Below are 27,906 nucleotides of genomic sequence, written 5' to 3'. Positions count from 1 at the left end.
AAGTATGTATTAAAGTGTTGGGGCCTCTTTATTTAACTGAAAACTCATTTTTGTAGTAGGAGAGTTGATACACAATTTTCTTATGCAACTTATAAATGCATTTCATATCATTCTGTCTAAGGTATTTTACCCAGGTAGCTTAATGAATCCTGGCATTTTACAAATTTGCAACCAGTTATGGGAAATCATTCTTACAGGAAACAATATGTATTTGTCAGTGAAGTGCTGAGCTCATCACTACATAAAAAGGCTTTTACAAAACAAAATGGTAAAATGACTTGCTGTTGTATAATACCACAGTTGCTGTTCCCACTAGTAAACACAGGTGTTGCCCAGTCAATCAGGAACTTAACTAATGCAGTAACACTCGTGCTGCTACAGTAAGTTCAAGAAATGTGGTATTGTTGGAGGGCCAAAGGTTACCTCTGTTGTTAGAAGTAAATATGAACTCTTTTTTAGCATGGACATAGTCCAGGTATTGGAATGATACTTTATTAATAAGCTACACTGAACAGTAAAAGTGTGTCTGAATCTTGAAAAATTCAAATATTTTATACTAGTAAAAAGGAATGAAGAACAAAATATGTAAGCTATTTCTATGTGTGAAAAAGCTCACAAGAAAAACACATCATACAAAAAAAGCCAAAGTATCACAAGGTAAACATGAATCAAGGGAAAATTCCAGCACATCACTGTATGTACTGTAAAAACACACTGCGATTGATAAAACTAAACTGACAAATGTGCCCCCATGCTCCACTGAAGCTGTAAGGGGCTGAATGGCATAAGAATGAGCTTTTAACAGAGACACTGGGGGAGGAAGAAAGGAGTCCCATTGCGAAAGAGTTGAATTACCATATCACTAAGGAGCAAATACAAAGCTCCGTGAGAGCAGCGGGGGATCCATCATCCAGTGAAGTGCGGCGTTGAAATGTGGATATTTCTGAGTACTTATATACAGTACCACACACTGGTAATAAGCAGACGGGGGGGGGAATCACACACACATGCTTAAACCTCATACAGCACATCCTGAGAATCCAGGCTTTGGTGAATATGGAAAAGAATCTTTGGTCAGTCCTTTGAAACATTATGAACTCTCTTTAAACAAGCCTGTCAACATGAATTAAAAATTATAGCAAACAATTTGAACAAGACCAAATTATGTATATGTAGAGTCTAGAAGCCTATGTTTCCTCGAGCCATGCAGTAGCCCAGTTTGTTCTGGTTTCCAAGGAAAGACATGAGGCCCACATAGGCCTCAATGTGGATGTGCTGATTCAAGACAAGGATGCCATTGGCTTTCCCAGGAACTGGGTTTCTGGCATGGGCCTTCTGTGCTGCCTCCTTAAGCTGATCGCGAAAGATCTCGATCTGTGTACAAGAGAAGGTGCAGAATTACATCAGAAAACACATTTATTTCATTGTAATGACATTTAGTGCAGTCCTTCATGTTGCTCTTAGGATAAATTCAGTGATCCACTAGCTTTCCTATAGAGGGAGTACCAAGTTTCTAGCCTGGCCAGCCAGACCACCTCTTTTTCTTATCAATACAAAGAATTAGTCTGTAATCTCTTCGGTTGAGATCGAATTCCAGGGGGCCAATGGACGCAGAATTAACCAATGATATGACGCAGTGAGACTGTTTTAACACAAACAAACCTAGTGTTAATCCAACATGGCGTGCAGTAATGTAGAGGTGCTAGTGAATGACCGTTGAGAATACACATGAGAACACATGGTGTTATCACCAGTTCTGTGCATATTTTTGAACGGAAAAGACAGCAAAAGCCAGTTGTTGAAAGATTTGCTGATTTGGCACTGGCATTGAGAAACATTATGAACAAGTCATGCAAAAAGCCCGCCCCATTGCAGATAAATGGCTGTGATTGGCCCAACTCATTTAAAGCCGGAGGAAAAGACTCCCTATGGCCAAGTTAGCAAGTTCCATCAGCTGTACTTTACATTTGATGCCAATAAGAAACAAAGGAAATTTCTGTTAAGACATTATTTTAATATACCCCCAAAAATTACAATTAAATTATCTAGATTATATAATGCTTTGATTTTTTTGTAGACCAATGTGTAGTACAAACTGGCTGAGGTTCCAGAGCAACTGTGGACCATAATTCTAAATATAATAAGTCACACTTTTTTGACTCCTCTGGCTTGTCCTGCAACTTATATGTGTATATTCACTGTGATTTTGTTAAATAGTTGAATAGATGGCACTCTTGACTTAAATGATGATAATACTGTACCGCCGAAAAAGGAAAAATGTTTATGTTCACGGTAAACTCTAACTCATAGTGTAGCACAGGTGGAAATGCCACCAAAAAGAAAGACCTATACAGCAGACTTCAAGCTGCAGGTAATAAAGTATGCAGCAGAAAGAGTTTGGAGTGAGTGTCAGCATTCAGGCAACCCAAGAGGATAGGTGGATACGCTGCCTCACCTTCTCCCTGACGCACAACTGTTTAACGCTACTTGACACAAATGAATTAATATTGTATTGCACCTTCTGCTTGTTGTTATGCTTAGCCTACGTTCTTCATAGGCTATAACAGACTATAATTAGTACGATTAGAAACACGGTTTATACACCGAAGTGACTTACATATGTTTTTTCAGTTCAACAAGGCTGTTTTTGCTAAAAGCAACTTATTCTCTGGTGTGACTTATAATCCAGAAAATACAGTAATGGTTAAAGGTTTAAATGAAAAGAGACAGAGGTCAGATGTCAAACCCAGATTACTATTGCATATGCTGTTATTAATCAACTGACACTTACAATATCCTTTAACTCTCCCAACAAGCACATATATCGATACTGTGTTATAATGAAGACCAAACTTGCAATGTAGTCTTAGTAAATGTTCTCCCAGAACTTTGCACACCATTTTTGTGTGTAGTCATTGAAATGCACATAATTTCACTTTCTCCCTTATTCTGCATGTCAGAAACAGAAATTATTACAAGTTTGAAACATTACAAAAGACTGCACTAGACTTTCAAAATAATTTCTGAGTACATGATTGCTCCATTTCTTTGTCCTCCTCATGCTGCCTAGCTCATCTAGGTTATGCTGAAATTCCTGTATTAAGTCTGGAAATACATCAGACATTCAGTTATTTCGACTGGTACAAGCTAGAGTCCAAATATTAAATTAAAACACAGTAGTAACAAAATATTTTGCTGGTTTAATATATATACACATATATATGTGTGTGTGTGTGTATATATCAGTTTTGAGTATTTTATTAGATGTCAAAAATGATAGATTACCCATGAATAATACCTGATGCCTAATTCCAGTAAGGCATTTCTTTGTAATGACTCATCTGACCACACGATGAATCTCACCACAGTTGTTTTTTTAGTGATAAGAGTTTAGTGTCTCAAAGACTCTGTGCACACTACACATTTCCATCTGGATTAGAGAAAGTAAGTCATAAAACGCTTTACACCAATTTCAACACAATATGAGAAATTAAAGGGTCATTTAACCTAAAACACACCTAAAAATGTTCTCATAATGGTATGATGTATCATCCTGCTGATGAGTAGTACAAACTTTATGTGCTGAGATTTTCTTAAATGTCTCTCTGATAAACCTGTGCCAGCCTTCACTGGAAAGAATCAATAAACGCTGATGACAGCAACACCTGTGTAAAATCCTGTGTAACTACTATACTGTTCCTGGAAAGCAATTTGCTGCTGTTTTTTCAGTTGTTTTTAATTCTGATGAATTTCCTTTGATGAATTTCCTTTCACTTTCAGTACACAACTTTTTTTATGTCTTGACACAGGTAACTAAAAAATATGTTTTATGTGTGATTTTGTGTGAACTGAGCCATTAACAATGGCATACTCTTATCACAGATTGATAGACTTACGTCGCAGAGAGCAGAGAACTTGTCACTGATGTATCTCACAGGGTGGTAGGTGAAGGTGATGAAGGGGAAGTCAGTGGTAAAGGGGTTCCACCTGGAGATGAATGAGGGCTCTCTCAGTCGGTCCCAGAAGATTCGCATCCCCTCCCCTTCTCTCCTAATAACACATCAAAACACAAGAAATGACAAAGTGTCTCCCGCTGTCAGTGACACATTTTACTATGTGGAACCTGTTTCCATGGTTCAATTACATTAGTTAGTGTGCTTTCTGTAATCAAAGACTGGTTTTGTTCTGCACCGAACCAAACAAAGTGAAGCAGCATTCAGTTATTATGCTCCTCACCTGTGGAACAAACTTCCCGAATACCTGAGGTCTGCTCAAACTGTCAGTTCATTTAAATCAGGCTTGAAAACACTATTGTTTACTGCTGCTTTCTCATAATTGCTCATCTTTGTTTACTTAATGTGCTTTTATTTGCTTAATACATCATCTTATTCTACTGTATTTTATTTCAGTGTTTTTAGTTTGTAAATGCTCTTTTCCATGTTTTTAAATGTAATTATATGCAAGTTGCTGGACCTGTATTATTCTATTTTAGCTTGTACTGATTTACCTTCATCCGTTTGACTTTCTTTTACCATGTTTATTTTATTTTAATGTCTTTTGTTTGTAAATGCTCTTTTCCATGTTTTTACTGTAAATTCATGCCTTTGTAAAGTCATTTCTTGTTTGGTTCATGTCCCATACTCGAACATGAAAAGGGTCGAGTTTATGACCTGTACTGGAACCTGCCACCAGGGGGTGTTCAGATTACAGTGACTGCACTTCGGGCAGTTGTCACGTTCTCTGTCTAAATAGTCTATTGTTTTATTACAAGCATTATGTACAACAGGTCATGCATATTGGTTATAAATAATGTAGTCAAATAGCGACTCCCGTTCTTCCCTACAAAGCCCAAATACAGCAATGTTGTTCAATATTTATAAAAGCAATCTTTATTTTTAAAACCTGTTTTACCATAGAAAAATGATCATGCTACAGAAGTTACATTTGCCCAGTAATACTTGGAGATTTTGCACTTTGTTTTCTTTGACTCTCCTCTCAAAAATGAAACTGACAAACTAAATCCCTGTAACTTCATAATCAAAATTTATTTTCTTAAACAATTTAAAATCAAAAAGAAAGCTCAGACAACACATTTTGTTAACAGATAGAGCATTTTTGCATGTGTTGTGTATGCTAATTTGTTGTTTTAGGGGGGGATTATCTAATATAGATGAAGTTATGACAGTGCACCATACAACCTGAAAATTTCAAACCCTCTATTCTAAGCTTCACTGTTTCTATACAGTAGGACCATACAGTGTCATGTGGCTTCTGCACACAAAATATACAGCTACCTTCAGGTCTTAAACTGCTGCACATTCATGTACCAGTTAATAAGTTTCAAGATATTAATAAAAGTTCACCTTATTTCCCTAAAGAGATACTACCAGATCCATTAGCTTCACGGTAACAATGTAATGAAAAAAATAGTACCAATCTGTCCTCAGGGCAAATACTTAATGTGAGGGTAATCTCATGTTTACCAGGTTTAGAGGTTGTGTGTGTGTGTGTGTGTGTGTGTTCATCACATTCTCTTTCTTCTGTGGTTCTTTCTTTAGCCATTTTAAAGTAAATACTGTAGGTTTAAATGAAATTACCCTGGAGTCATATCTTTTCACAGCCTAATGAAACCTCAGAAGACTGAGAACAGACAGACGTCCGAACATCTTTCAAATGATGTTGGTGTGGATCTACGTAAATATCTGCAATTCTCTACGTTTTGTCCATCGAGCATGATCTAGGGCTTTTGTATATCTGTTGGGAATACAGTATTTTTGTTAGTGTTGAAAAGGTATAGAGTCACAGAAAGGTTATACTCTCATGTCATCGTATCTTTATTTTAGGCCAATGGTGCATTCCTGAAGAATATTTATTATAACAATAAATCTCAGTTAAAAAGTTATAAAATGCATGAGAGAAAACAGATTTGGACTGAGTCCACAGGAAAAATCGTCTTAGACATAAACATTCTTAAATTAACATAATATTTCAAAATGCTATTTACTAATTTAAATATATTGTTATTTTGTAAACACATGCTTTCAGGTGTAGTTTCTTCCACTTACTGTATCTGACTGAAAATGGATATAGATTTTAACCATCTATTGATGCACTGCAACTCTAAAGAAGTCCAAATAAATGCATTTAACAAGTGCCTAGTATCTATTCTGACTAAACACAGGTTAATAAGGACCTAGTCACCCATGCAATTGTACACTCTTTAGGATGCTTTTTATTAGACTGAAGGGAATATTTGGCTTGCACATAATTACATATTCAGGTCAGTGAAGGTGATTGTGATTTAGGGATAATAAAAGTGAAAGTGGAATAACGTCCTGGTGGAGTTCAGGCATTTTCAGTTACATTACCATCCCTTTCTTTTTGTAAACGGCTGATTATCTCCTGCTTAACAAAGCAGGTAAACAACTACTGGATAAACCCTGATTTACAACGGTAGCTTGAAAAACCTGCAGTGACAGGTTTGACAAGTCAGTCCGACCAAATTAGCAGAACACCACAGAGAATACTCTTACAGTAGTTTATTTATCCTACAAAGTATACACAAGAGGGAAACAGTCAGTGTAAACTGGGGGAATGCAAAACCAGGGTGCAAAAGTCTTACTTTGCATCATCTTCTTACCTTGCATTTTCTCCTTTTCTTTGAAGGTAAAACTAGCTGTAAAAATTATATCAACAAAATACTCTCACACAAACACTGATTCAATATGAGAGATGCCAAAGATATGGATTTCATCAGTTTTTGAGGCATTGTTGGAACATTTGTGCCATATTTTATGTTATGCAAGTTCCGGATGCTTACATTTAACACTCACACCACACCAACAGACTGGTGCTGCCTGCCTTTGTGACTCATGCAATGGATGTACGATGACTTGGGTTTATTTAGTGCTCACTATTATGTGAGAACATTGTCAGCTTTCAAGAGATAACTTGCAAAACAATTTAATACATCAAAATGTATTAAACAGTGCTCATATTATAGCAATCAACTAACTTGTTTATGGATTCTGTGATTTTTTTTGTCAAAAGCTGTAAATGCTGATGGTGGTATTAGAAGTCAGAGTGTGACGAATACAAACTGCAAAGTTGTAGCTATAATGTACCTACTGGTTTGCATAAAAAGCTTAAAAAAAAAAAAGAAAGAAAAAAAAAAGATAAATAAATCAGGATGCATGCGATTTCCCAACAGTGTTCTGATTTCCATAATGACCTGTCATGCTGTGTTCATTTTACCACATAACTTGTGCAACAACACTTCCTGCCAAACAGAATTAAACACCTGAGGCTAAACAATAGTGGTGTAGCTGTTGATATGTCACGGTTTCAGGGAGGGGCTGCAATCATCTAACCCTGTTTACACAAGTACTTTCAAAATGACAATACTGCTGCTGAACATTTTGTGCCTCCTGCAGAACAAATGTTGTGCAGAGAGAAAAGGGGTAGGAAAGAAAGAAACTTGGTACAAAAGCAAGGCCCAAGCTAAAAGACTGATTATATTTCAGCAAAAGCAAGTGAGGATGGTGGGGTTACATTTGTACGCACTGGGCTTTGTAAGAGCACACAGCTATTGCCCTAGTATAAATGGGGATATAAAAAAAGCTTTGGCGAATTCCACAGGTAAGCTATCACTGGGAGAGGGACCAGCCCAAACAGGCAGAGCAGGGCTGGGCTTTCCAGCCAGAGGCCTTGGACGTCTTCGCTGTGTTTATGTGGCAGAGCTGCTGTTTGGACTTTCACTGTGCCTCTCTTTGATACAATCAGAAAAATACAGAAATAATGAAAGGACCATTGCATTATTTCATTCACAAGTCTGACAATGATTGTATCAATTGAAATTTCAGAAAACATGTCAAAAAAAAGGACAAACTGAGGACATCCAGCATCTACCGGCGTTCTTTGTGGAGTTCCACTTAGTCCACAGTGTTTATACAAAACGCACACAAGCATAAGAGAAACGATGAATTCTGAGCTTAAGGGCAAGTGACAAAAAATTCCTCTGTGGGCTTTCAAGCGCTTTGGACTCATAAGTCAACACACAAGATAAATATCAAGCTCAACTTCAGTTGTCATGGCAAGTGTCCCACATTGTCTCAGAGCGAACAAACAAATCTGCTCCGATTGCTCAATAGAGCCTGCAGGTTTGTCAGCCATCCATACATGTATCCATCCAACAAGGTTTCATTCAACATGTGAAAGGACTACAAGGAGAGGAAAATGGTGGATAGATGGTTAGAAAAACAAAAAGAACGAAGATGACAAATTTAGTTATACAAATGTAAAAGGCAATCATTTTATTCATGATAAAACTGCTCCATGCAACCTCTGATCCCCAAAACAACAGCCATGTTACATGTCATCATGTCATGATGCAAAAGCTGCGATATCATAGCTGCAGGCTGTTGGCAAAGATATTTCCACCTTGAAAAAGCCGAGACCACAAGCTGAAAGCTGCTTCCAAGGTGTATGAATTTACAGCAGCATGCTGTTGCAGGGCTAAAACATAAATCTACTGGTGCTTATTAATTTATACTGTATGTCCAGGGAGGAGATGTGTGCAGAATCTGCTCTTAATCTATGCTTTGTTTTAGTGGGATATAAGTGTTTTTATTTTTCTTGGTTTAAGACTTGCGCTACAGGTAGAACTGCATCTGGTGATAAAATGTTCTGGTTATATAAAACTTTATTTGCAGAGTTTCACTTAAAGACATTACATTACACAAATGAGCCATATGCCACAAAAACCTGTAGCACAATTAACATGAGTCTTAGCTAAGAACTAAACGCCAGATAATCTCAGTTTCTGCTGCACTGATTTTTAAACCTTTCTCTCATGAGATGCTGGCCTTTAGTGAAATGCAATATTAAATCTCTGGGGTGCCACCATAACCTTTATGTCAAAGCATGTGCTACTCTGTTCTGCACTACCTGGAATTTGACCAGACTGCTGAGCAGTTATTGAGGTAAGACACTACAATTGCTTGTTTAACCTGCAACCTGGATTAATACATACATAGAGCATCTACATTAGTGTAGATATTACTCTTCCTAGTTTTATTTACACAGTTGTCTGGCTGGGCTCCTCACTAAAATAATGAGATTAAACATATTTTTAATGACAAGTTTGCATAGTTGAATTTGGTTGTAGGGTGAAAACAGAAGTGCCAGCTATCACTTAAACAAGACTGAAGGTGTGTGTGAACATCCATCTAGCAGTATATGATGAGGTAAGAAATCCTGCCTTCAAATTTTAGGGTGAAAAACCTGCATTTAACTAGCCTACTTCACATTACAACAGTGTGAATGGAACTCTGATGATTTGATGATGAGCTTCCCCTTCTCCACAATATACTGATTATATCTTGAGTAGCTACTAACTGCCCTCTGCTGTTTAAATGTGTAAACTGTGTTAGTTTGGAGACTGCAGAATGAGAAATTTGAACTAGGCCTGAAAAACTAATGAAAACACTGTGGAGATTCATGTTTAATCTTACTTAGTCATCGCTATATACAATTTATAAGTCCACTAGTGTGTGCAATACAATCGCAAACTAGAGGAAAAAAATACAGTTAAACAGAAAAGCTGGGGTGGGGGGTAGTTGATTAAAGCATGTTTTCCTCTGAAACCATAGTCACAAAAAAACCTGCATCTGATGAGATGAGAAAACAGAGCAGTGCTGGGTTATTATATCCACTACTAAAGCAACCTCTAGCGGGGCTTCTTTAAACCTCCACGCCCAACTCTTTCAGACAGGAATAAAAAAATAAATGATATGCTAGGTAATTAGTTTGTCTAGACAGTTGGAAAGAAGGCAACTAATACATTTCTTTCCCCACCGATGATGAATATACTGTGTTTATTTCTTTCATGGGCGCACCTGGAGAATGTGGGGTGAAAACACAATTATCAGAACTAAAAATAATTACACTCCCTTAACTCCTCCTATTGGCATCATCAACATTTTGGGAGCCTGATGGAGCACATGTGAAGCTACTGATGCCAAATGATACATTAAAAAGGAGTTTGATATTCTTCATTGCGATGCTCTGGGAGTGCTGGAGTCAAATGTTCATAAAGGCCTTTCATTGTAATTTCAGTAAGATTACTTATATTACTTGTGTTATACAATATCAACAGTAATTAGCTCAGCAATATCCAAAAAACAGAAATTCCAAGCAAATATGTTGCAATGTGCCATAAATGCATATTTGTTGGAGTCTGTATCTCAAAAAGCCTTTCTAGCAGAAGTGACTCATATTAGTGGTTGCAGAATCATCCCTGACAACATCAAACAGATGAAGAAATGTGATGTGGCGTGCTCCTGCCTTCAACTGTCTGTACCAAGGGTGCACACTGACATCAAGTGGTCAGATGACAACTGTCAGCAGACAACCACAGCTGCAGTATCTCTTCGATGTTAACAATCATAGTTCAAATAACAGTCCACTACCATTAATGCAACAGCTGATATATTTATAAATTGATGTGGAGATATTGAGACTTCCTTATTCACAGCATACATGTGGATGTTTCTCATGATGACTATATCTATCTGCTTTCAGCAAGCAAAAGTATTGTAGGAAAAATGTTATTCCATCACCGACTGAGCTTTTTTATATAGTAAAACTGAAGAGGTCTTTAGTCTTTCAGATTTTATAAGGAAGGCTTAAGTGTAGCCTGCACTTAGTGCGGTTTTACATCAACTGTGAATCAAGCCGCAGAACTCAACATAACATACGCAAACACAGATATATATAGTACAATAGATTTTACTTCTGAGAGTTATAATATAGTATTGTTTTAGATATTTTGGTAAATATCCTTATTGACTTTCTACCTGAGACTTACATGAGAAGAACAACAGATCAACATGATTTGTATACAAAAGGTGTCACTTGTAGCGATACAATGTGAGAGATTTAGAACGTCACATCTCTTCAGAACATTTTAGCTTCTTTCAGCCTGTTTTAAATCTTATGGCCTTCACTATTCAGGGTCACTCTCACCGCTCTCATCTGACAGTTTTCAACAAAAAGCCCTAAACATCCAATGCAAACAAATAATCAAAAGCTGGTGAGGAAAATGGGGTATTTAGCTGCAGTTTTGGAGGGGAGACAAAAAAAGAGCTTTATGTTTCAATATGTAATACTTTGAGTGATATATTAGCAGAAATAGAATATAGTATTCAGAAATATGTTGTCAGTGTGTAATCACTGGAAAATACCAACTGTTGCATTTTAAGAGCCTTTTATATCTACATAAGGAGTAGGTCTCCTTTCACAGACCCAGCCATGTTGCACCACCATGTTTCTACGGTAACCCAGAACAGACAAACCAAACACTGGCTCTAGACAGGGAATCACTTTTCGTTTTAAAGGTGACGGCCACTGTACTCTCCCTCACTCCTGGAAACACACGGGTGAGATGTGAGAAGACTGCATTCTGCAGCTGCATCTAATCTCACCACTAGATGCTGCTAAATCTTTTTACACATTGCACCTTTAAATAAAAGTATTCACATTCATCAAACATCAGATGAACAGAAACATGATGACATGTTGAAGACATAAACTAGAACTGCTAGCATTCCAATACCCACTAGAGCTGCCAGGGGGTCATTTTTATCCCATGCTGCAACATTGTCAGTAATCAGAAGTGTTAAAGTCCACTACACCAGATTGTTTGCAGTATTTTTACTTCAGTTATTGCAGTTTGAGTTCAGAGCTAGAACTGGGAAGCTATTAGCTTAAATTAGCATAAAGGAAGACCAGGCTCAGTTTTCTAGTTGCTTTAAAGTTCAGTAGTTAATATGACTGGGCATGGGTATCGTGGACAGTATCGAGATGTTACAGCGATCCAACATCTGACTGTGGATAGGCTAACATGCTGCTTGAGTTTGAAACAGTACTAGTCATGGAGAAGCCTAAGATGATATACCGTGTTTTTTTTTTTTTTTGTTTTTTTTTATTCCTATAGTTTGCAGTGCGACTTGTATAGCAAACAACTTATATGTGTATGTTGACAGTAATTATGTTGCTTAGTCACTAGCTTTAGACAAACCAGCTTTACTGCAGACCTCAAGCTGCAGGTAATAAGGTCTGCAGCTGACAAAGTTTGGAGTTATTGTCAGCATTCAGACAACCTGATAGAGGAAAGGGACCCGCTGTCCTTACCATAAAAACTGGAAGCAGGGGTAACAGCTTGACTGACTCTGTCCCAAGGAAAAAAAATGGCCTACTATCACCTCGCACTGACTAATTAACATGTTAGATGTCAATTGTTTAATCTGTCTCACTGTCCCCTGGCTCTAGGCAGATTCATATTTAGCACACAAAGAGTGGTATTGACCTTCTCAGCCGATAAACATACCACCTTTTTATCTTTGGACAAAACCATGCTAGCTGTTTCTCCCATTTACAGAAAATGTACATACAGAAGTTAATCAAAATAAAACATTAAGAACAATAATACATTTTAAAAAATTAACAGTAAAAAGAATAAACAGGGGGCAGCATGGTGGCTGAGTGGCCTTTCTGTGTGGAGTTTGCATGTTCTCCCCGTGTGCGTGGGTTTTGATAATATGTATCAAAGTTATATCAATATTAAAACCTATTATGGTTTTCAGATAATTACCGTATTTTCCAGACTATAAGTCACTTTTGTTTTTTACTCCTCTGACTTGTCCTGCGACTTATATAGAGAAGCAGTTTGTGTATATTTACAGTCATTTTGTTGAGTAGTCACTAGCGTTAGATGGCACGCTTGACTCAGTTGGAGATGATGTACAGCCTAAAAAGTAAAAACATTTATCTTCACACTGAACTACAACTCCTAGTGTAACACAAGTGAAAATGCCACCCAAAAGAAACAGCTATACTGCAGTGCAGGTAAAAATACGGAGCCGAAATGAGGTTTGGAGAGAGTTTTGGCATTCAGGCAGCCCAAGAGATGTGGGGGAGACACTGCTTTATCTTCCCCCATCGGAATTGTTTAACGTTAATTGACACGGAAGAATATCGTAATGCGCTTTTGCTTGTTGTTATGCCTATCCTACGTTCTTTATAGGCAAATTTAGACTATAATCAGTATAATTACAAATGCGACTTATACTCCGGTGCGACTTCCAGTCCAGAAAAAAATGGTATAAGCAGTGCAATATTTCTTGGTAACCAGTGGCTGGGTACAGTGATTTCTGATCTGTACAGCTAAGCTTTTCCTTTATTTTAAACTAGTCCTGGCATGTTGTTCTTCTGTCACTGACAGTATTTTTGAAAAATTTATGTAACATTAAAATAGCAGCTAAATAATTTCCTGAGCCTGACTTTGTGATGAGGAAACAAAGTTTCGTGCACTGTTGAAGCAGTAGGGAGAATTCATTTTCATATATACATCTACTCACTGATCGCTTTCTGCCAAAAATAAGACAGAATGACCTAGACGAAAAAAGAAGACACTTCCTGAGGGACCAACAGAGAGGAAGACAGGGAGAATGAGAGGGAGTGGTGAAGATCAAGACAGAAAGAGAAAACGTTTGAGGCTCAAGTCTTTCTTATTTGAAACCATCTCTTTACTGTTGGACTCCCGGGTGGCTTTCATGAACATTTTATGTATAATTTAATGTAATGTGCAGAGATAAAGCTTCCAATAAAGGCTGCGCTCTCTAAGCTCTTCACAGCACATTACATTTTATTCATCAAATTAGTTTTAGTTGGTTTGGTATCCCCTGAGCCGTCTTTAAAAGGTTTAGATGAAAGGACTACATTAATTTTGCCATTAATCAGTTAAATGACAGCTCCAAGTGACAGCTATGCACTCCGTACCCCAGAAAACACTCCACAAACCCGTCTCTCTATCCCATGCCTGCTTCAGCACCGCAGTATCCCTGGTTGATTTCGTCTACCCTGCATGTACTGTATACTCCTTACCACACAGGCTTCTGATAGCTCAGCTTTGTGACACTGTTCACTGACAACACAAACCACCGTGCATACTTTTTTTACTACATCATGCGTAGTCTTGCAATCTTTGAAATTTATTTAAAAGGCTGCATGTTGCATTTTTCATTACATTTTCTAATTTCTCACAAAATGTGTTACATAAATTGTTTTATTATGGTACTTTCACATAAGCAAAACAAAATTGACCAGGCATTTTTGTGTGAAGAGCTTAATTGCAAATTATAAGGCAAAAAGTAGCACAGAGAAGATAATTATAGCTAATATCTGTAAATCTCTAAGTAGGGTTTCTATTTTTTAATTAGCAACTCAACTCTACAAAGAGCAATTTTTAAGCAGCCTTACTGAAAATTACTAGCATGAGACAGAGGCGTCCTCTCTAACGCAATGCTTTTTGCACAGTGTTCCAATATCAGTGAATATGTCTCCAAGTTAAAGAATCTGATGTTTCCTGGTTACCATTTCCCACAGAAAAGCTGCTGGTTTAATGGACAGAGGGTAGACGTTTACTGATGCAGGATTTATAAAGGGCTGCAATAAGGGGACTTACTGGAGAAGAGAGTGTTGTGGGAAGCTGAAGGCGCCGTGGGAGATGCGATCCACATAGTTCAGCGGGATCCTCTGGGCCTGCTCACAGCGGAACAGGACAAAATCATACTTGAAGACCAACAGAGTGTTATCTGTTATGAGAACAAGACGCTCCTTTTCATTGTTCCAGTGATCCACCCTGAAAAAAAAACAGAGGACGTGTGATAGTCCAGTAGTGAAAATAATTTTTTGGTGCCTATATTTTAAATAAAAAATAATTAGTTTTCATTCATCTAAAACAAAATTACTGGCCATCCAAATTCACTTTATGTTTAACACAGGGACAGAGTTCAGAAAGTACAGTCTGACAGGCAGTATTATTTGCAGAACAAGTTCTAGAGTTAAAAGAATAATTTATTTTGCATAATTATCATGAGATTTATGGATGCTTCTTTGGAAAGGACCTTAATTGTCCTCTGCTTCACCCTGCCTCATGATTTGAAGGGGACAAATAGGTTGGGATCCACTGATCTAATGAAATTAGTTTGTGTGAAGTGTAGTTCTGATGTTACTACTCTACAGGAGGTTATTTAAAGTTAATACAAAAAGCATGTATAGCAAAGATGCTCAATTATGTACTGTAAAAGCTTCACAATTTCCTAAAATGCCCTTGGCAAAGATCATACAATATGCATGCAAACACTTCCCAGTCACTACATTTTCACAAACAAAATAAAGGCAGAAAACTCTCATTAACAGAAACGTCTTGCAAGCAGAAAGCCCAAAATCTACTTCCCCTTATGCTCTCAAAGTGTGTCCAAAAAGTCTGTCTTATTAAATGAGTCACAAAAAGCATCATCTCACACATACATTCACTTCCTCACTACTGTGCACACACAACTAATCCATGGTGGCACAGATTCTCTCAGAGTGGCTCTCTTTCTTACGGCCCGCTGAGCTGGGTGGCCATCTCCAAGTGAAACACTTCTGATTGCTGCTGGCAGCCTTAGGCCAAAAAAAGACAGTTCACTGAACAGCCAAGGCATCATGGGAAAGGTGTTGGTGAAGAGCTTTGACTGTGCTAATGAAATGAGTTAACCTTGACTGGGCATGGGCATCGTGGACAGTACCGAGATGTTACAGCGATCCAACATCTGACTGTGGATAGGCTAACATGCTGCTTGAGTTTGAAACAGTAAGAGTCATGGAGAAGCCTAAGATGATATACCGTTTTTTTTTTTTTAATTCCTATAGTTTGCAGTGCGACTTGTATAGCAAACAACTTATATGTGTATGTTGACAGTAATTATGTTGCTTAGTCACTAGCTTTAGACAAACCAGCTTTACTGCAGACCTCAAGCTGCAGGTAATAAGGTCTGCAGCTGACAAAGTTTGGAGTTGGTGTCAGCATTCAGGCAACCTGAGAGAGGAAGGGGACCTGCTGTCCTTACCATAAAAACTGGAAGCAGGGGTAACAGCTTGACTGACTCTGTCCCAAGGAAAAAAAATGGCCTACTATCACCTCGCAGTGACTAATTAACATGTTAGATGTCAATTGTTTAATCTGTCTCACTGTCTCCTGGCTCTAGGCAGATTCATATTTAGCACACAAAGAGTGGTATTGACCTTTCTCAGCCGATAAACATGCCACCTTTTCATCTTTGGACAAAACCATGCTAGCTGTTTCTCCCATTTACAGAAAATGTACATACAAAAGGGACTCAAAACAAAACATTAAGAACAATAATACATTTTAAAAAATGAACGGTAAAAACAATAAACAAGGGGCAGCATGGTGGCTGAGTGGTTAGCACTGTTGCCTCACAGCAAGAAGGTCGTGGAGTTTGCATGTTCTCATGTAAGCGGGAATAGAAAATGGATGGATGGATGGAAGAATAAACACAGATGAATCCAGATCATCCTAATCTTTAAGCTCACGATGATACTCAAGGAAGCCAGATTTGAAGAATTTTGACATGAGTTTCCATTGGGAAAATTCAGCAGCAGCAACAAAGAATTACCATATAATGCACTCTTTATGTTGCAAGAAACCCAACAGCAGCTTCTGTAGCAATGATAACTGCAAACCAAATGTAGGACGAACATTAATGTGTGTTGGACAGAGCGGCATAAATTATTCATTCTCACATGGCTAGCCTTTTATAAAGATTTCCTGAAAGCTTGTGCAGCAGTGATACACCCTGACATCTGCAAGTACACTTGGTAAATGTCCGACAGTCACTTCATTTTGCTCTATGTTCGAGTGAGTTAGATCACTACCTCTGCTTTGACTTGTGTGCTAATCTGGGGAGTTTGGGGTTTGATTAGAACACTGCTACTTGGACACAGGGTTAGTCAGTGAGGATATCTGTATCTAGTAATGCTTAGACATCACAGGCAGATACACACAGGCAAACAAGGCCAGATATATGTGGTGGTAATTTTATTCATTCCCACTTCCTATTTAGTAATTATAAGTAACATGTAAACAATTAATGAAAATATGTGGTATAATAATCGTCATCTAGAACTGGAACAATTAATTGATTAGTTGATTGAGAGTTGATCATCATCATATTTCATAATTGATTAACTATTTAAGTAGGCTTTTAAGCAAAACTAACTGATTTTAATGTCTTCTGTGATAGAACAAAGTATCTTTGGGTTTTGAATTGTAGTGTGGTCAAAAGTAAATTTAACAAGCACTGGGAAAATGCAATGGGTACACAGCCAGGGGTTGTCATTAATGGTAACTATGGGCTGAGGTTACAAGTGGTAAAAGTGTTATCAGCAAGACAATAAGATTACCTTATAATAAATTAAAGCTACAAGGTTTTCATATCAAACAATACACTGCGTGTTAACATGAACACAAAACTGTGTAATGATAATGAACTTACTCTGCCATCAGCCAAACGCTGTGAATGCTGCCATCTACTTCTTTATCCACCAGAGATTCAATGTCTGTGATGGCCTGATTCAGACTGCCAGGCTGTGGAGACAGAAACACATGGGTGTCATTCTTGAATTTTCCTTGGTGACACTCACACTGTGTACACAGAAAGCTTGAGAGGTAAAAAGCTCGAGCTGCAGCTGTGACTGGTATTCCAGTAAAATGTCAGCATGTCGGTGTGACAAACAAAATAACAATAAACAAGCATACAATGCATTCACATAACGAAAAGATTTAAAGTAAAGAAAGCTGAGCATGTACCTTCCATATATGCGCAGTAGCATTTAGTATTTGAATACACAATGGGAAAGCTTCAATGCACAGCACTCATTCAAAATGTGAGCTACACGCATTCAAACTAATTTTTAACAGCATGCACTTCTGTCCTTTCAGTTTAACTTGTATTCTCTCAATGCCATGTTGTAGAACTTAAAAGAGGTTACGACTTCATACTGAGGGTTTCTGACAGTCTTACTCTAACGTGACACTGGTTTCCTGTTGACATATGGGATGTCTCACTGACTTCAGATTGCAATTCAAAACAGGCCAGGAATAAACACTACATTTTTTAAAGCTGATAATGTTTGCTTGTTGACAACATAGGTTTTTATTTTATTGCCATGGAAAACTTTGAGGCTAAGGTTTTGTGGTGTTATTTTGCTTGACTGCATGATGTGAGATATACAAGTATACAGGAAGTGACAAAATAACCTAAGCAGGTACAGGACTGTATGAACAATACTGGAGTTGAGGCCATTATTAATATAGTGTGACCCTCTGTACAATATTTTAAAGTCGAACCAACACAGTAGGCCTATAAACAATATAACATCAGAAAATTAATATTTGCGCTCTATAAATCAATCTAGTAAAAACCACAATTACCAGCAAAATATACTAAAGTATTACAAGTAAAAGTACTCATTGTGTAAAACCTACCTTTCAACGTGTAAGCTTCTTGTTGTGAAAAGGTTAATATATAAGGTTTTAATGTAGGAGTTGGTAGTGGAGCTTTTTAAATCAGCTTTCTTTAATCTGTGCAATTTTACCACATTTTATAAACAAATCTAATGCTCTGAATTTAACATTTGGATATACAAAGAAACTATTTTAATGCTGTTTTACTGTGTGCGTATGCTGACGAACTGCTCATTAAAATGAACTAAAAAAAATGCTAAGCTAGCTTTATGCTTTAGGCTCGAGGTTTAATTTTACAGTCCCTTTTAACTACAACATATAAAAATATATAGTAACGTTATAGTAGCCACAGCTGCCAAATAAGAAGCATAAATGTAACAAAAAAACAAAAAACAAAATATGAAAGTAAATGTTTTGCTCAGTGGAAACAGGCCTGGTCTAACTCAAAACTAGAGCTAAACCACATTATGCAAACAGTAGCACCTACAGATACTTTCTACTAGTTTCTCCTAAAATGTGGTTTGTTTAATTAAGATTAAGCAAAACTCGCAGTGCGATGTAAACAGGAGTTCAAAGTGATGTTTTCTGAAGTTTACCCTCAGCACGAAGAACCTCTTGAGTTTGAATAACTCCGGAGTTGTTTCCAGCGAGACGGCTCCGTACTGGGAGGCGGCCGCCCCGCTGCCTTCTGCCCGCTCCTCGGAGGCCTGTGTGCGTCCAGCAGGCTGCATGTCCTCCGGGCCTACGGGAGGAGAGTCGATCTGATGTTGCTGCTCCTCACTTGGCGCTGTTTCTTCCTCACGCCCTGCCATGATGGGGCTCCTGACCCGGCGCCTGTTCACACAGATGGACACTGATATGCAGTATTTGTTAAGCAAACAACAGCCCACCCCAGCGACATTGTAAGAAGGAGGTTTTTCTTACCACTAATGAACGAAGTCGCGTTTAAAGGTATAAACAAGGCAGCAGCGGCAGCAACAGGTGCATAACTTCCTTGTTCCGTGTCTGCCTGACATTTGTTTCAGGGGGGCGGTAACTAAACCAGGTCTGCATCTCAACGCACACACATACACAGGCCCTTTCCTTCCTCTGATCGATTAATCACAATCACTGCACACTTAAGTATGTGTCCTGTTCGTCAAACAAGACATGCTTTCAAACCGTGAAATGGAAAAAATCAGAATAATGAATGTTGTGTTGTTACCTGTCCATGCAAGTTGTGCCTGTAGCAAAGGTGAATGATTGATGTTAATTAAATCTAATTTATATATTTAATCTGGATGTGACAAAAACCATAAAGACTCATTGCGGGCTTGACTGGGATTTAGCAAACACAAAATCAGATTTAAATACATGGTTAAAAGATAAACATGAATTGTGCGCAGACCCATTTATATTAAGAATAATTCAAAAGCACAGGCACCACATTAAATTCTGGAGATGTACTGAATAAGGAGAACATTTAACTGCTGCCTAGACTGATGCTATAGATTTAGACAATATACTATTCATACTGCTGAAGACATAACCCTCTGTCTTCAATGACGACAGACTGGTCGCTCTCACGTCACATATAATGGAAGTCCTGGAGGGACTGGTGTTGGTGCATCTCATTCCCCAGGTGAGCATGTCCCATGACCTGCTGCAGTTCACCTGTCACCCCCAGGCGACAAAGCAGGCAGTGATGTGAGACTCATCTATCCATCTATCCATCGATCTATGATTTAACTAGGCAATAACACAATCAAGCAATTGTGAAATGAACCAAATCCTCGACTAGCCTCACCATTTAGACATCAGTCTGTGTCTGCACTCATGTTTTCTGAGATCATATACAGTATGGCCACTCATTCAAACTCTGTCAGAGAGCTTTTCCAACGCCTTGCTGCAAGTTTAAAAGCAATCCAGTTGTAATCTGCAGCACATCAAAGAAAAACAGACAGATTTCTAAAGGCATTCTTTCTGCATGTTTGTTCAGCTACTCCCAGAGTGCTGGATGAGATTTTCATGCTCTGTAGTGTTGTGTGAATGGCTAGTGGCTTTTCAGCCCAGAGCTCTCTTTTTTTCTGGTAATTACTTCTAATCAATCCAGAGGTTCTTTGCTTCAGTGGTAGGTTAATAATGAATTTTCTGAATTTTTCTTCTGCCCAAATAGAAGCTTTTGTGGAAGGAATTTTTTTCAAAATCCTCATGAAAACCTATCTTGGTATCCTTGTATTTGATTCTGTGATAACTGCAAAATAAAGACCAGAGCATAAGAGATTCACAGACCTGGTGGTAGTTTAATTTTAATGGAAATAACCACACATGAAGGGGCCATAGCACTGGTTTGATGCTGCTACACATTTTAGTTAAACCAGTGAACTTAGAAATCATTTGCCCCCTCATTCGGCAAAGCAAAGGATAAGAATAATCCATATTGTTGTATCTAGGTCAAGTAATCAACACTACATAAAAGGAAATGCTCTCTGTTGCCAAGTTGTAAGCATTTCAGTTGGTACTACTGTATATATGCTTCAGTTTATGCTTCAGTGTCTCCACGCTGATTTTTATGCTGTCCAAAGGCATTCATGTTTGTCACAAGTGGAACCTGTCATAAACTAATAATCGGTTAAATATGACATCACATTTCCAGTGGATGTTTTAGATCAAACAGCACCGCTTGTAATATAGTATAATGGTATGGTGCTGCACGTGTGCAGTAATTGTTATCGTCATAATGTCTGTGGTAGTGAATGTTTTGTATATACACTATGTAGGGTACTGTACATAAAAATATATTTATCATTATCATTACTATTAGTATTAGTGTTATTAGTATTATTATCCCACATTTTTTAGCAAAAACAAACAAATAATAAGGCCTAGAAACCCACTCTATACCAGAGGAAGTCAGGCAACTTAGTTTAACAGGCAACACAATCTGTGAGGTCCATGTTAGATGGATGGGCTAACAACACACAAGACTGTAACATGGGAGACCATTGTTTTTTGTTTCCAAGTGTTAGTCACTGTTTGTTTTAGCCATATCCGCTTAATAAGCACAACCTTGTGTTTATAACGTTAACTGCAGAATTATTATTATAACCATGACAATCAGTGCCAACCTGTCCTCCATCGTGGACCTACACCTCACCAATCAAGAGAAGCACAGAGAGGATTTCTGCAGACCCCTCACATCCTGGTCAGAAATGGTTTGAACTCCTCCTCTCTGCAATAAGTGTAAAAATCACAAACTGTGATTATTTGTAAATATGCAAAAATCATCTGGAAGATGTTCTCTACACTTAATTATTTCTACTTCTATTTATTTTTTATTTCTCTAGGTATGTGTATATAGTGTTGACTGTGTACCATATTCAGATGTTTTTCCTGTTTGATGAGAATTTTGCTTATAAAAGTTCAAGAAATGCAATTAGTTTAAAAAAAGAAAAGGAAGAAGACTTTCAGTTTGAAAATGTGTTCATGATGAGCACGTTAGACTCAAACCATTGTGAGTTCAGTTGACTTTACAGCTGAAACATACAAAAATGTCTAGGGGCATCCAGCCTTCATCTTCAATGTTCTTGGTGGATGGAAGTAATTGAATTATGCTCCAGCACGTTTGTGTTTGTTTATCCACATCACAGCAAAGCCTGATTTAACTCTCCTGCAATATCAGACGGGATCAGCAGATGTTGCATAGACCTCTGTGACCCTGTAAGTTCCACAGTCATGATCTGTGTGTGTGCAGTGGCTTGCTGAGGCGTAGCAACACTGGCAGCTTCTTTTTCCCTGCTTAGCCCGTGAGTAATGCTCAGACCAGAGCGTGGGGGCTGGGCCATGAGGGTTCATTAACTCAGCTGAAGCCTGATGAGCTGGAAAACTCCTAACCTTCAATATTTTAGCTCAGCAGAAGCTCAACAGGAGTGTAATTTTACCCAACATGGCAAGTGGCCCGAGTATTTCTTTTATTTTTGCACACTGAGTTACAGATAATAGACAAACAAACCGAAAGGAAAAGTGCACTGTCTTCAGTTGTAGTTTGAGCTCAATGATTTGAATATTATGCAAACCACTGATTAGATGACAAGCACTTGTAGTATGAACTCTTTAAATGCTTTAAATATTCAGCAAAAAAAATCTTTGTACCAGTCACAGTCGTTCACATAGTTTGCATCAAGAGTTAACTTTCGCATTTCAGTTTAACTAACCTTAATTATTTCAGACAGTAAAACGCATCTGAGGACCGCTGCATGTTGTCTTGACACTGATGTGGCGTGGGAGAGCTTGACATACTAACCGCAAGCTGACCACAATGTTTACTGCCCAGAGGCTCCACTTCCAGATGACTGAAGACAACTGTTTCACTTGACCTTGGCTGTTGTGACCAGCAGGCTGAGACCTGACCTGTCAGGTACGGTTCACATTTAGGTCAATGATGAAGAGTTTCAGGAGAGTCTGTTTGGTGCGTGGTCAGTCTGAAAGTGATAGTACACACATAAATCAGTGTGACATGTGGCTGTCATTTCTCAAAGATCAAGGGTTTAAAGCCCTGACCCTGTCTGTCCAGCTCTAAGACAAAGTTTCCAATAGATGGCTTAAGATTCATAGACTTTGGCACTGGCTTTGGGAGAAGTTCAAAAACACAACACTAAAATCTTACTAATTAACACACTGTATCTCATTGTTTTATCTGTACACAAACGGAAATGGTAAAACAAATTTTCAGTGCTGTGGAAGATCATATTGTCTACAGACCAGCTCTCACATCACATATAATAAAAGTCCCGGAGAGGCTGATGTTGGCCCATTGCAGACCTAAGTTACCCAGAAATACATAAAGAAATTCAAAATGTAAGAATATAAAATATTAAAGTTAGGTTCACTTTTACCAGCAACAACATTAAACTTATGAACCCAATAATGCATGAGTGATCAGAATCCAATGATACTTTTGTACTTTTGAATGCAAACTTCTATTTGTATATTTTTATATTTTTATACTGTGGTATTTTTACTCTTAGGTAAGTGAAGGACCTGGCTGCTTCTCATCACTTCATCACTGAGAATGGGAACATAATGCAAAAACACTTACTTGGAGCACAGAGCTAACTTTTGCTCTAGGGTCCCACTAGCAGGTTAATTTAGTCATTAAGCCTAAAAAGTATTTTCCTCATAATGCTAAACCTCAAGTGATCCTCATGAGGTCAGTTATGGTGCAAATACCACACAGGGCTAAGAGCTGGATGAGTGTGCTAAAGACAACCTCACAATGAGTTTTGTCCAGAGGAAGAGATCATTTAGCCACTAAGTGGCAGTGTTGTTCCAGTGATGATACAACATCAGCAGAGCACATGGAGAGCAGGCCCGTTGGGGGCAGATTCATGTTTTACATGTGTGATTACAACATGTTTAACATGTATTAACTCACCAGCTGACTCCTGCTTTTTAGATGACAACCTGACGGTGACTATATTATGACAATATAACACACATGTAGGTTACATTGAACTTATTATTCCAGTTTACTGTGCACTCATGTCAGCGTGCCTTTGCTTTCTTTCTTCCCTGTCTTGCCATCCTGATTCTGTCCCATCTCTCTCACATCACCTCTGAGTGTAAAACAGACAAGCCCTCCTGGCATGTGTCATTATCAATCCAAGCTGTTTCTCTGTGACATACTGTGTCGCACTGGACGCACTGACTGCTCCCACTTGGCCTGTCCACACAGCAGGAAGCACCGATCGGATATTATATAATTCATCATAAATTGTGATGTTTCTGACTCCTCTGAGTAACACTTTAGCCCTGAGCCCAAAGTGAGACTGACACTGAAAAGTAGCCAAAAAATGATTGCTTTGATATGTGGCACTAACAGCAGGATGAAAGCCAGATTGGAGATGATGAATTAAGGGTGGCAGATAACACATTTATTCTTAACCGCTGGCTTTGAGCAAGGCTGTATTTTCTCAGCTTTGATAGTGCTCATGCTCATTTGTTATTACATGAACAATAAAGTCTGTAAGAAACTTGATTTTACTCTTTCCTTTCTACACAACAAGCATCAGCATTTTTTTCTGTCCTTATTCATCTTTCAACAGAAACGTGAAACTCGAAATCTGAGCTTTACTGGTTATTACATCATGGGAGTTTCACTTGAAGTGAGTAATATTAGCAGGGTTTCCTGGAAGCATGTGACCTCTGTCGCTATGACTGGAAGGATGAAAGCATTAAACTGCAAGGTTCTGCTAATAAACAAACTAATTTTTGGCACCTAATGCCTTTACATGTTTCCCCAGTGGTGCTGAGGCATCACTAGCCTCAATTGTGAAGTCCTCTGGGAACACACACCGTTATTCCTGGAAAAGGCAGCTGTGCAAAGAACCAATTCTTTCCTTAAGCATTACCAACATTTCACCTTAGTTTGATGTCAAAGTAAATCTTCAGCTGAAGGCCAGAATGAGCCATAATTTACTATGCTTATGTTTCCTTTGTCTCTGGTTTGCCTGAGGTGAAACAGCCATTCAGGAATTTCTACAAACAATGCTCCACCTCTGCTTAGTAGAAGTTCACAGATTTGTCATGCAATGCCTGTAGGAATACAGTGCATTTTCTGCTCTGCTGCAAAATCGCTTTCTGCTCCACTGACATTCTCTTGCCCGTTTGTTTGGGCAGTGCACAGCCTCATGTGATTTATTGAGGTTGATTGCAAGACGAGCAGTAATTCACTGCTTCCCCTCCATCATTAACAGTGTATAATCCTGAAACAGGCCTGTCTAATTTCTATTGTTCATTTCCTTCATTTCTCACTGAATAAATGGGTTTTCCACACAGCTCAGACTTTGGTTTCAACATATGCCACTTTATGCTCTGTTTAGTTGACAAACTTTTGTGTGCAATTGCAGAACATTAAACCAGAAAGGTGCATGTGAGGATGTTGTCTCTAGTATGCCTCCATCACATCATCGCCCACAGTGTCACTTCTAACAGAGGAGAAGGCAGCAAACACTTCCTTTTCAAGTGATTTCTTTGGGAATAAAAGACAATGTGAGAGAGGAACCCAGAAAATGAGGCGGTATTACAACAAGGTAGCCACGCAAGGCACCGAGACTTGGAGATGATGAAACAGAAGCCCACTTTAGAACAGAGAGCCGCAGTTTATCAAAGCCAATTCAGGAGGCAAAGTTCCCCCCTTCCTAGTCATTTCATGCCCTCATGCAGTGTCTCATCTCCACAGGGAGCTGAAGTTTGAAACCAGATAAACAGTTCACCCTATTTACCTGCAAGTCAAACACCTTTATTTCCCCCCGAATATTTGTTCAGTGGAGCTGGGTATCATTTCATCGAGAATTTGTGCCTTTACTTGTTTGTAAAAAGGGGTGTGCAATGGCTACTAAAAATAGCTCCATTGACCCAATTCTTCAATAGGACTCACTAGCATTGTTAAAAAGGCTAGATCACATCGCAGACAACCTTGAACAGAAGCATCCACATCATCTTTGAGGTTATGGTGACATCACCCACAACATGGTCTTCTTTTTCAGCATTTTCTTTAACTGCTCAAGGCCAGTCTCTGTTTTCATTTTGCTAAGAAGGCCATGCATCGCTGTGGTTTCTTCACTGTAAGTGATCTATGATCCTTGGAAAGCACTCAAAGTTAAAACTCTCACTAAAAGCAGCTATTACTGCAGATTGCCATAACAAGACATCTTTACTGTTTATAGGCCATGTTGGTGAGTCACAGGTGAACTCGGGGTACTACAGCAGTAATTCCCAAACAAGATTAATTGTACCTTGGGTGGTATTTCTGTTGTTTTCAGGTGGTATGTGGAGTAGCTCAATTCATTAATAATAAAAAGAAATACTATCCATTCAAGCAGAGCCATCCAAACTGGTGTGTTGTGGATATTTTGTAAATTTATTGCCACAATAACCAGTATGCTACAGTACCAGGTACAATAATCCAACTTCCCAGTGTGCAGCTTCATCCAACCTGAGGCTGGTTCAAACCTGGTTGAGAACCACTGACCCTCAGAGGCCCATAGCCCATAGGGAACAGTGTGAGCTGTTTAGGTGACTGTGGCTGAAGAAAGGTGGAGCAGCGGAGGGTAGTGGATGGCTTTTATCCAGAGTGGTCTGCTGACTTTTCTTTTTTCTGGTTGATTTACTGATCCTGTAGAATTGAAGGTCTTTGAATTCTTCTTAAGTAGAGTGATAAATCAAATGCAATAAAAGCAAGCCCATTAAAATCATCTTTATAAGAATCAAAGAATGAGCATGAACAAAGGCTAAAAAAAACAACAACCCAGAATTTGCACATCATAATAATCACATAAAATGTATCTTCTCTCCCTGGATATACGCTGTTATTAAAGAGCTGCTAAATCCACATTACACTATGTACTCATGAATGGCTCTGCAATAATAAAGACACTCTGAACTAAACATTTCTCCAAAGTGAGCTGCAAGTCATCTAATGGAAGCAGTGATAAGTCTAAAATCCTGGACAAATCCCCTGACACCTTCTTGTAGATCTGAATCGAGACAGTGCGCTCTGAAGTGCTGCACTTTCATGGGAGAAAAAAGAGGCCTGCTCCTATGGCAACAGAAAATCAGTTAAATGAAGACAAACAGGAGGCCTCTGAACCTCCACCTACGCATGCACTAAAAAACACAACCTCTTTTCACAAATCCATCAATGTGGTAACTTTGTAGACTCACTGAATGCTAATGGCTCGTAGCATGCACCGCTTAAATAGGTCACGACTGGGAATAATTGTATTAACTGCTGTAAATAGAAATAAACAGGGGAAAGTGAAGAACAGTAATGGCTTGTCGTGATCTATTCAGAGGCTTTCTCAGAAAATGGCGGAGAAGTCTTAAGAGAGGCACTCAGTGTCACATTTTGGCTTTTTGTAAAAACTGCCATCTGTTTAAGAAAACCATTTATTGAGGAGACAGACGGGAAAGCAAAAAAAAAAAAAAGTCTGTCTTTAAGACTAGAAGTTTAGAACATTCCTCAGAAAAAGAGCATCAATGAATATCACTCATATCTGAATAACACAGATAATTTGACATCGAAGCTCTTATTCTACTTTACCATACATCTCTGACCTATCTCCAGAATACATTAAACAGTCATGAATATGATTTGTACAGACTGGGATACTGTGAGAACATGAACTGAAGACTCGTGTGATCAATCCAGTCCAGTGTCTCTGTTTTTGTGTATCTTCCCTACACAGTTTGAATGTCATGACTGGTCCTGAGACACAATGCCAAGAACAGGCTGTTCCCTGTGCAGCCCACAAATATGTGCACTGAGGGGTTTTGTAGAGAAAACAGCAGGAAGTTCATCAATTCTTCAATCCTTCAATAGTGAATCCAGCTGGTCACACACAGAACATGCTTGCACAAAAGCTCTTAAGCAATATCATCACATCTACTGCTCTGCTGTGTGTTCCGCCACAGTGTCGTGATAAATTACTAGTAGCATTTGATACTTAGATCCTGGCTTTGTCTCAAACAAATCTCTTTGCCCTTCTATCCTG

The 27,906-nt window shown here is 38.5% G+C and overlaps 1 protein-coding gene across 1 annotated transcript; it reads right to left on the bottom strand.

Moving 5' to 3' along the window:
• Nucleotides 1–5: 5 nt before the first annotated feature.
• Nucleotides 6–19,425, bottom strand: tprg1 (tumor protein p63 regulated 1). Its single transcript, XM_026305571.1, has 6 exons — nucleotides 19,298–19,425; nucleotides 18,970–19,207; nucleotides 17,403–17,494; nucleotides 14,525–14,701; nucleotides 3,897–4,050; nucleotides 6–1,374 (listed from the first exon to the last, which is right to left on the bottom strand). Exons 2-6 carry the CDS (start codon nucleotides 19,183–19,185, stop codon nucleotides 1,180–1,182), a joined length of 834 nt encoding a protein of 277 aa, XP_026161356.1. The 5' UTR covers nucleotides 19,186–19,207; nucleotides 19,298–19,425; the 3' UTR covers nucleotides 6–1,179.
• Nucleotides 19,426–27,906: the final 8,481 nt, after the last annotated feature.

This window comes from Mastacembelus armatus, chromosome 4 (assembly GCF_900324485.2).
Source record: "Mastacembelus armatus chromosome 4, fMasArm1.2, whole genome shotgun sequence".
NCBI lineage: Eukaryota > Metazoa > Chordata > Actinopteri > Synbranchiformes > Mastacembelidae > Mastacembelus > Mastacembelus armatus.
Note: the sequence above shows the minus strand (reverse complement) of the source record. Positions and strands in the feature narration are given on the sequence as shown.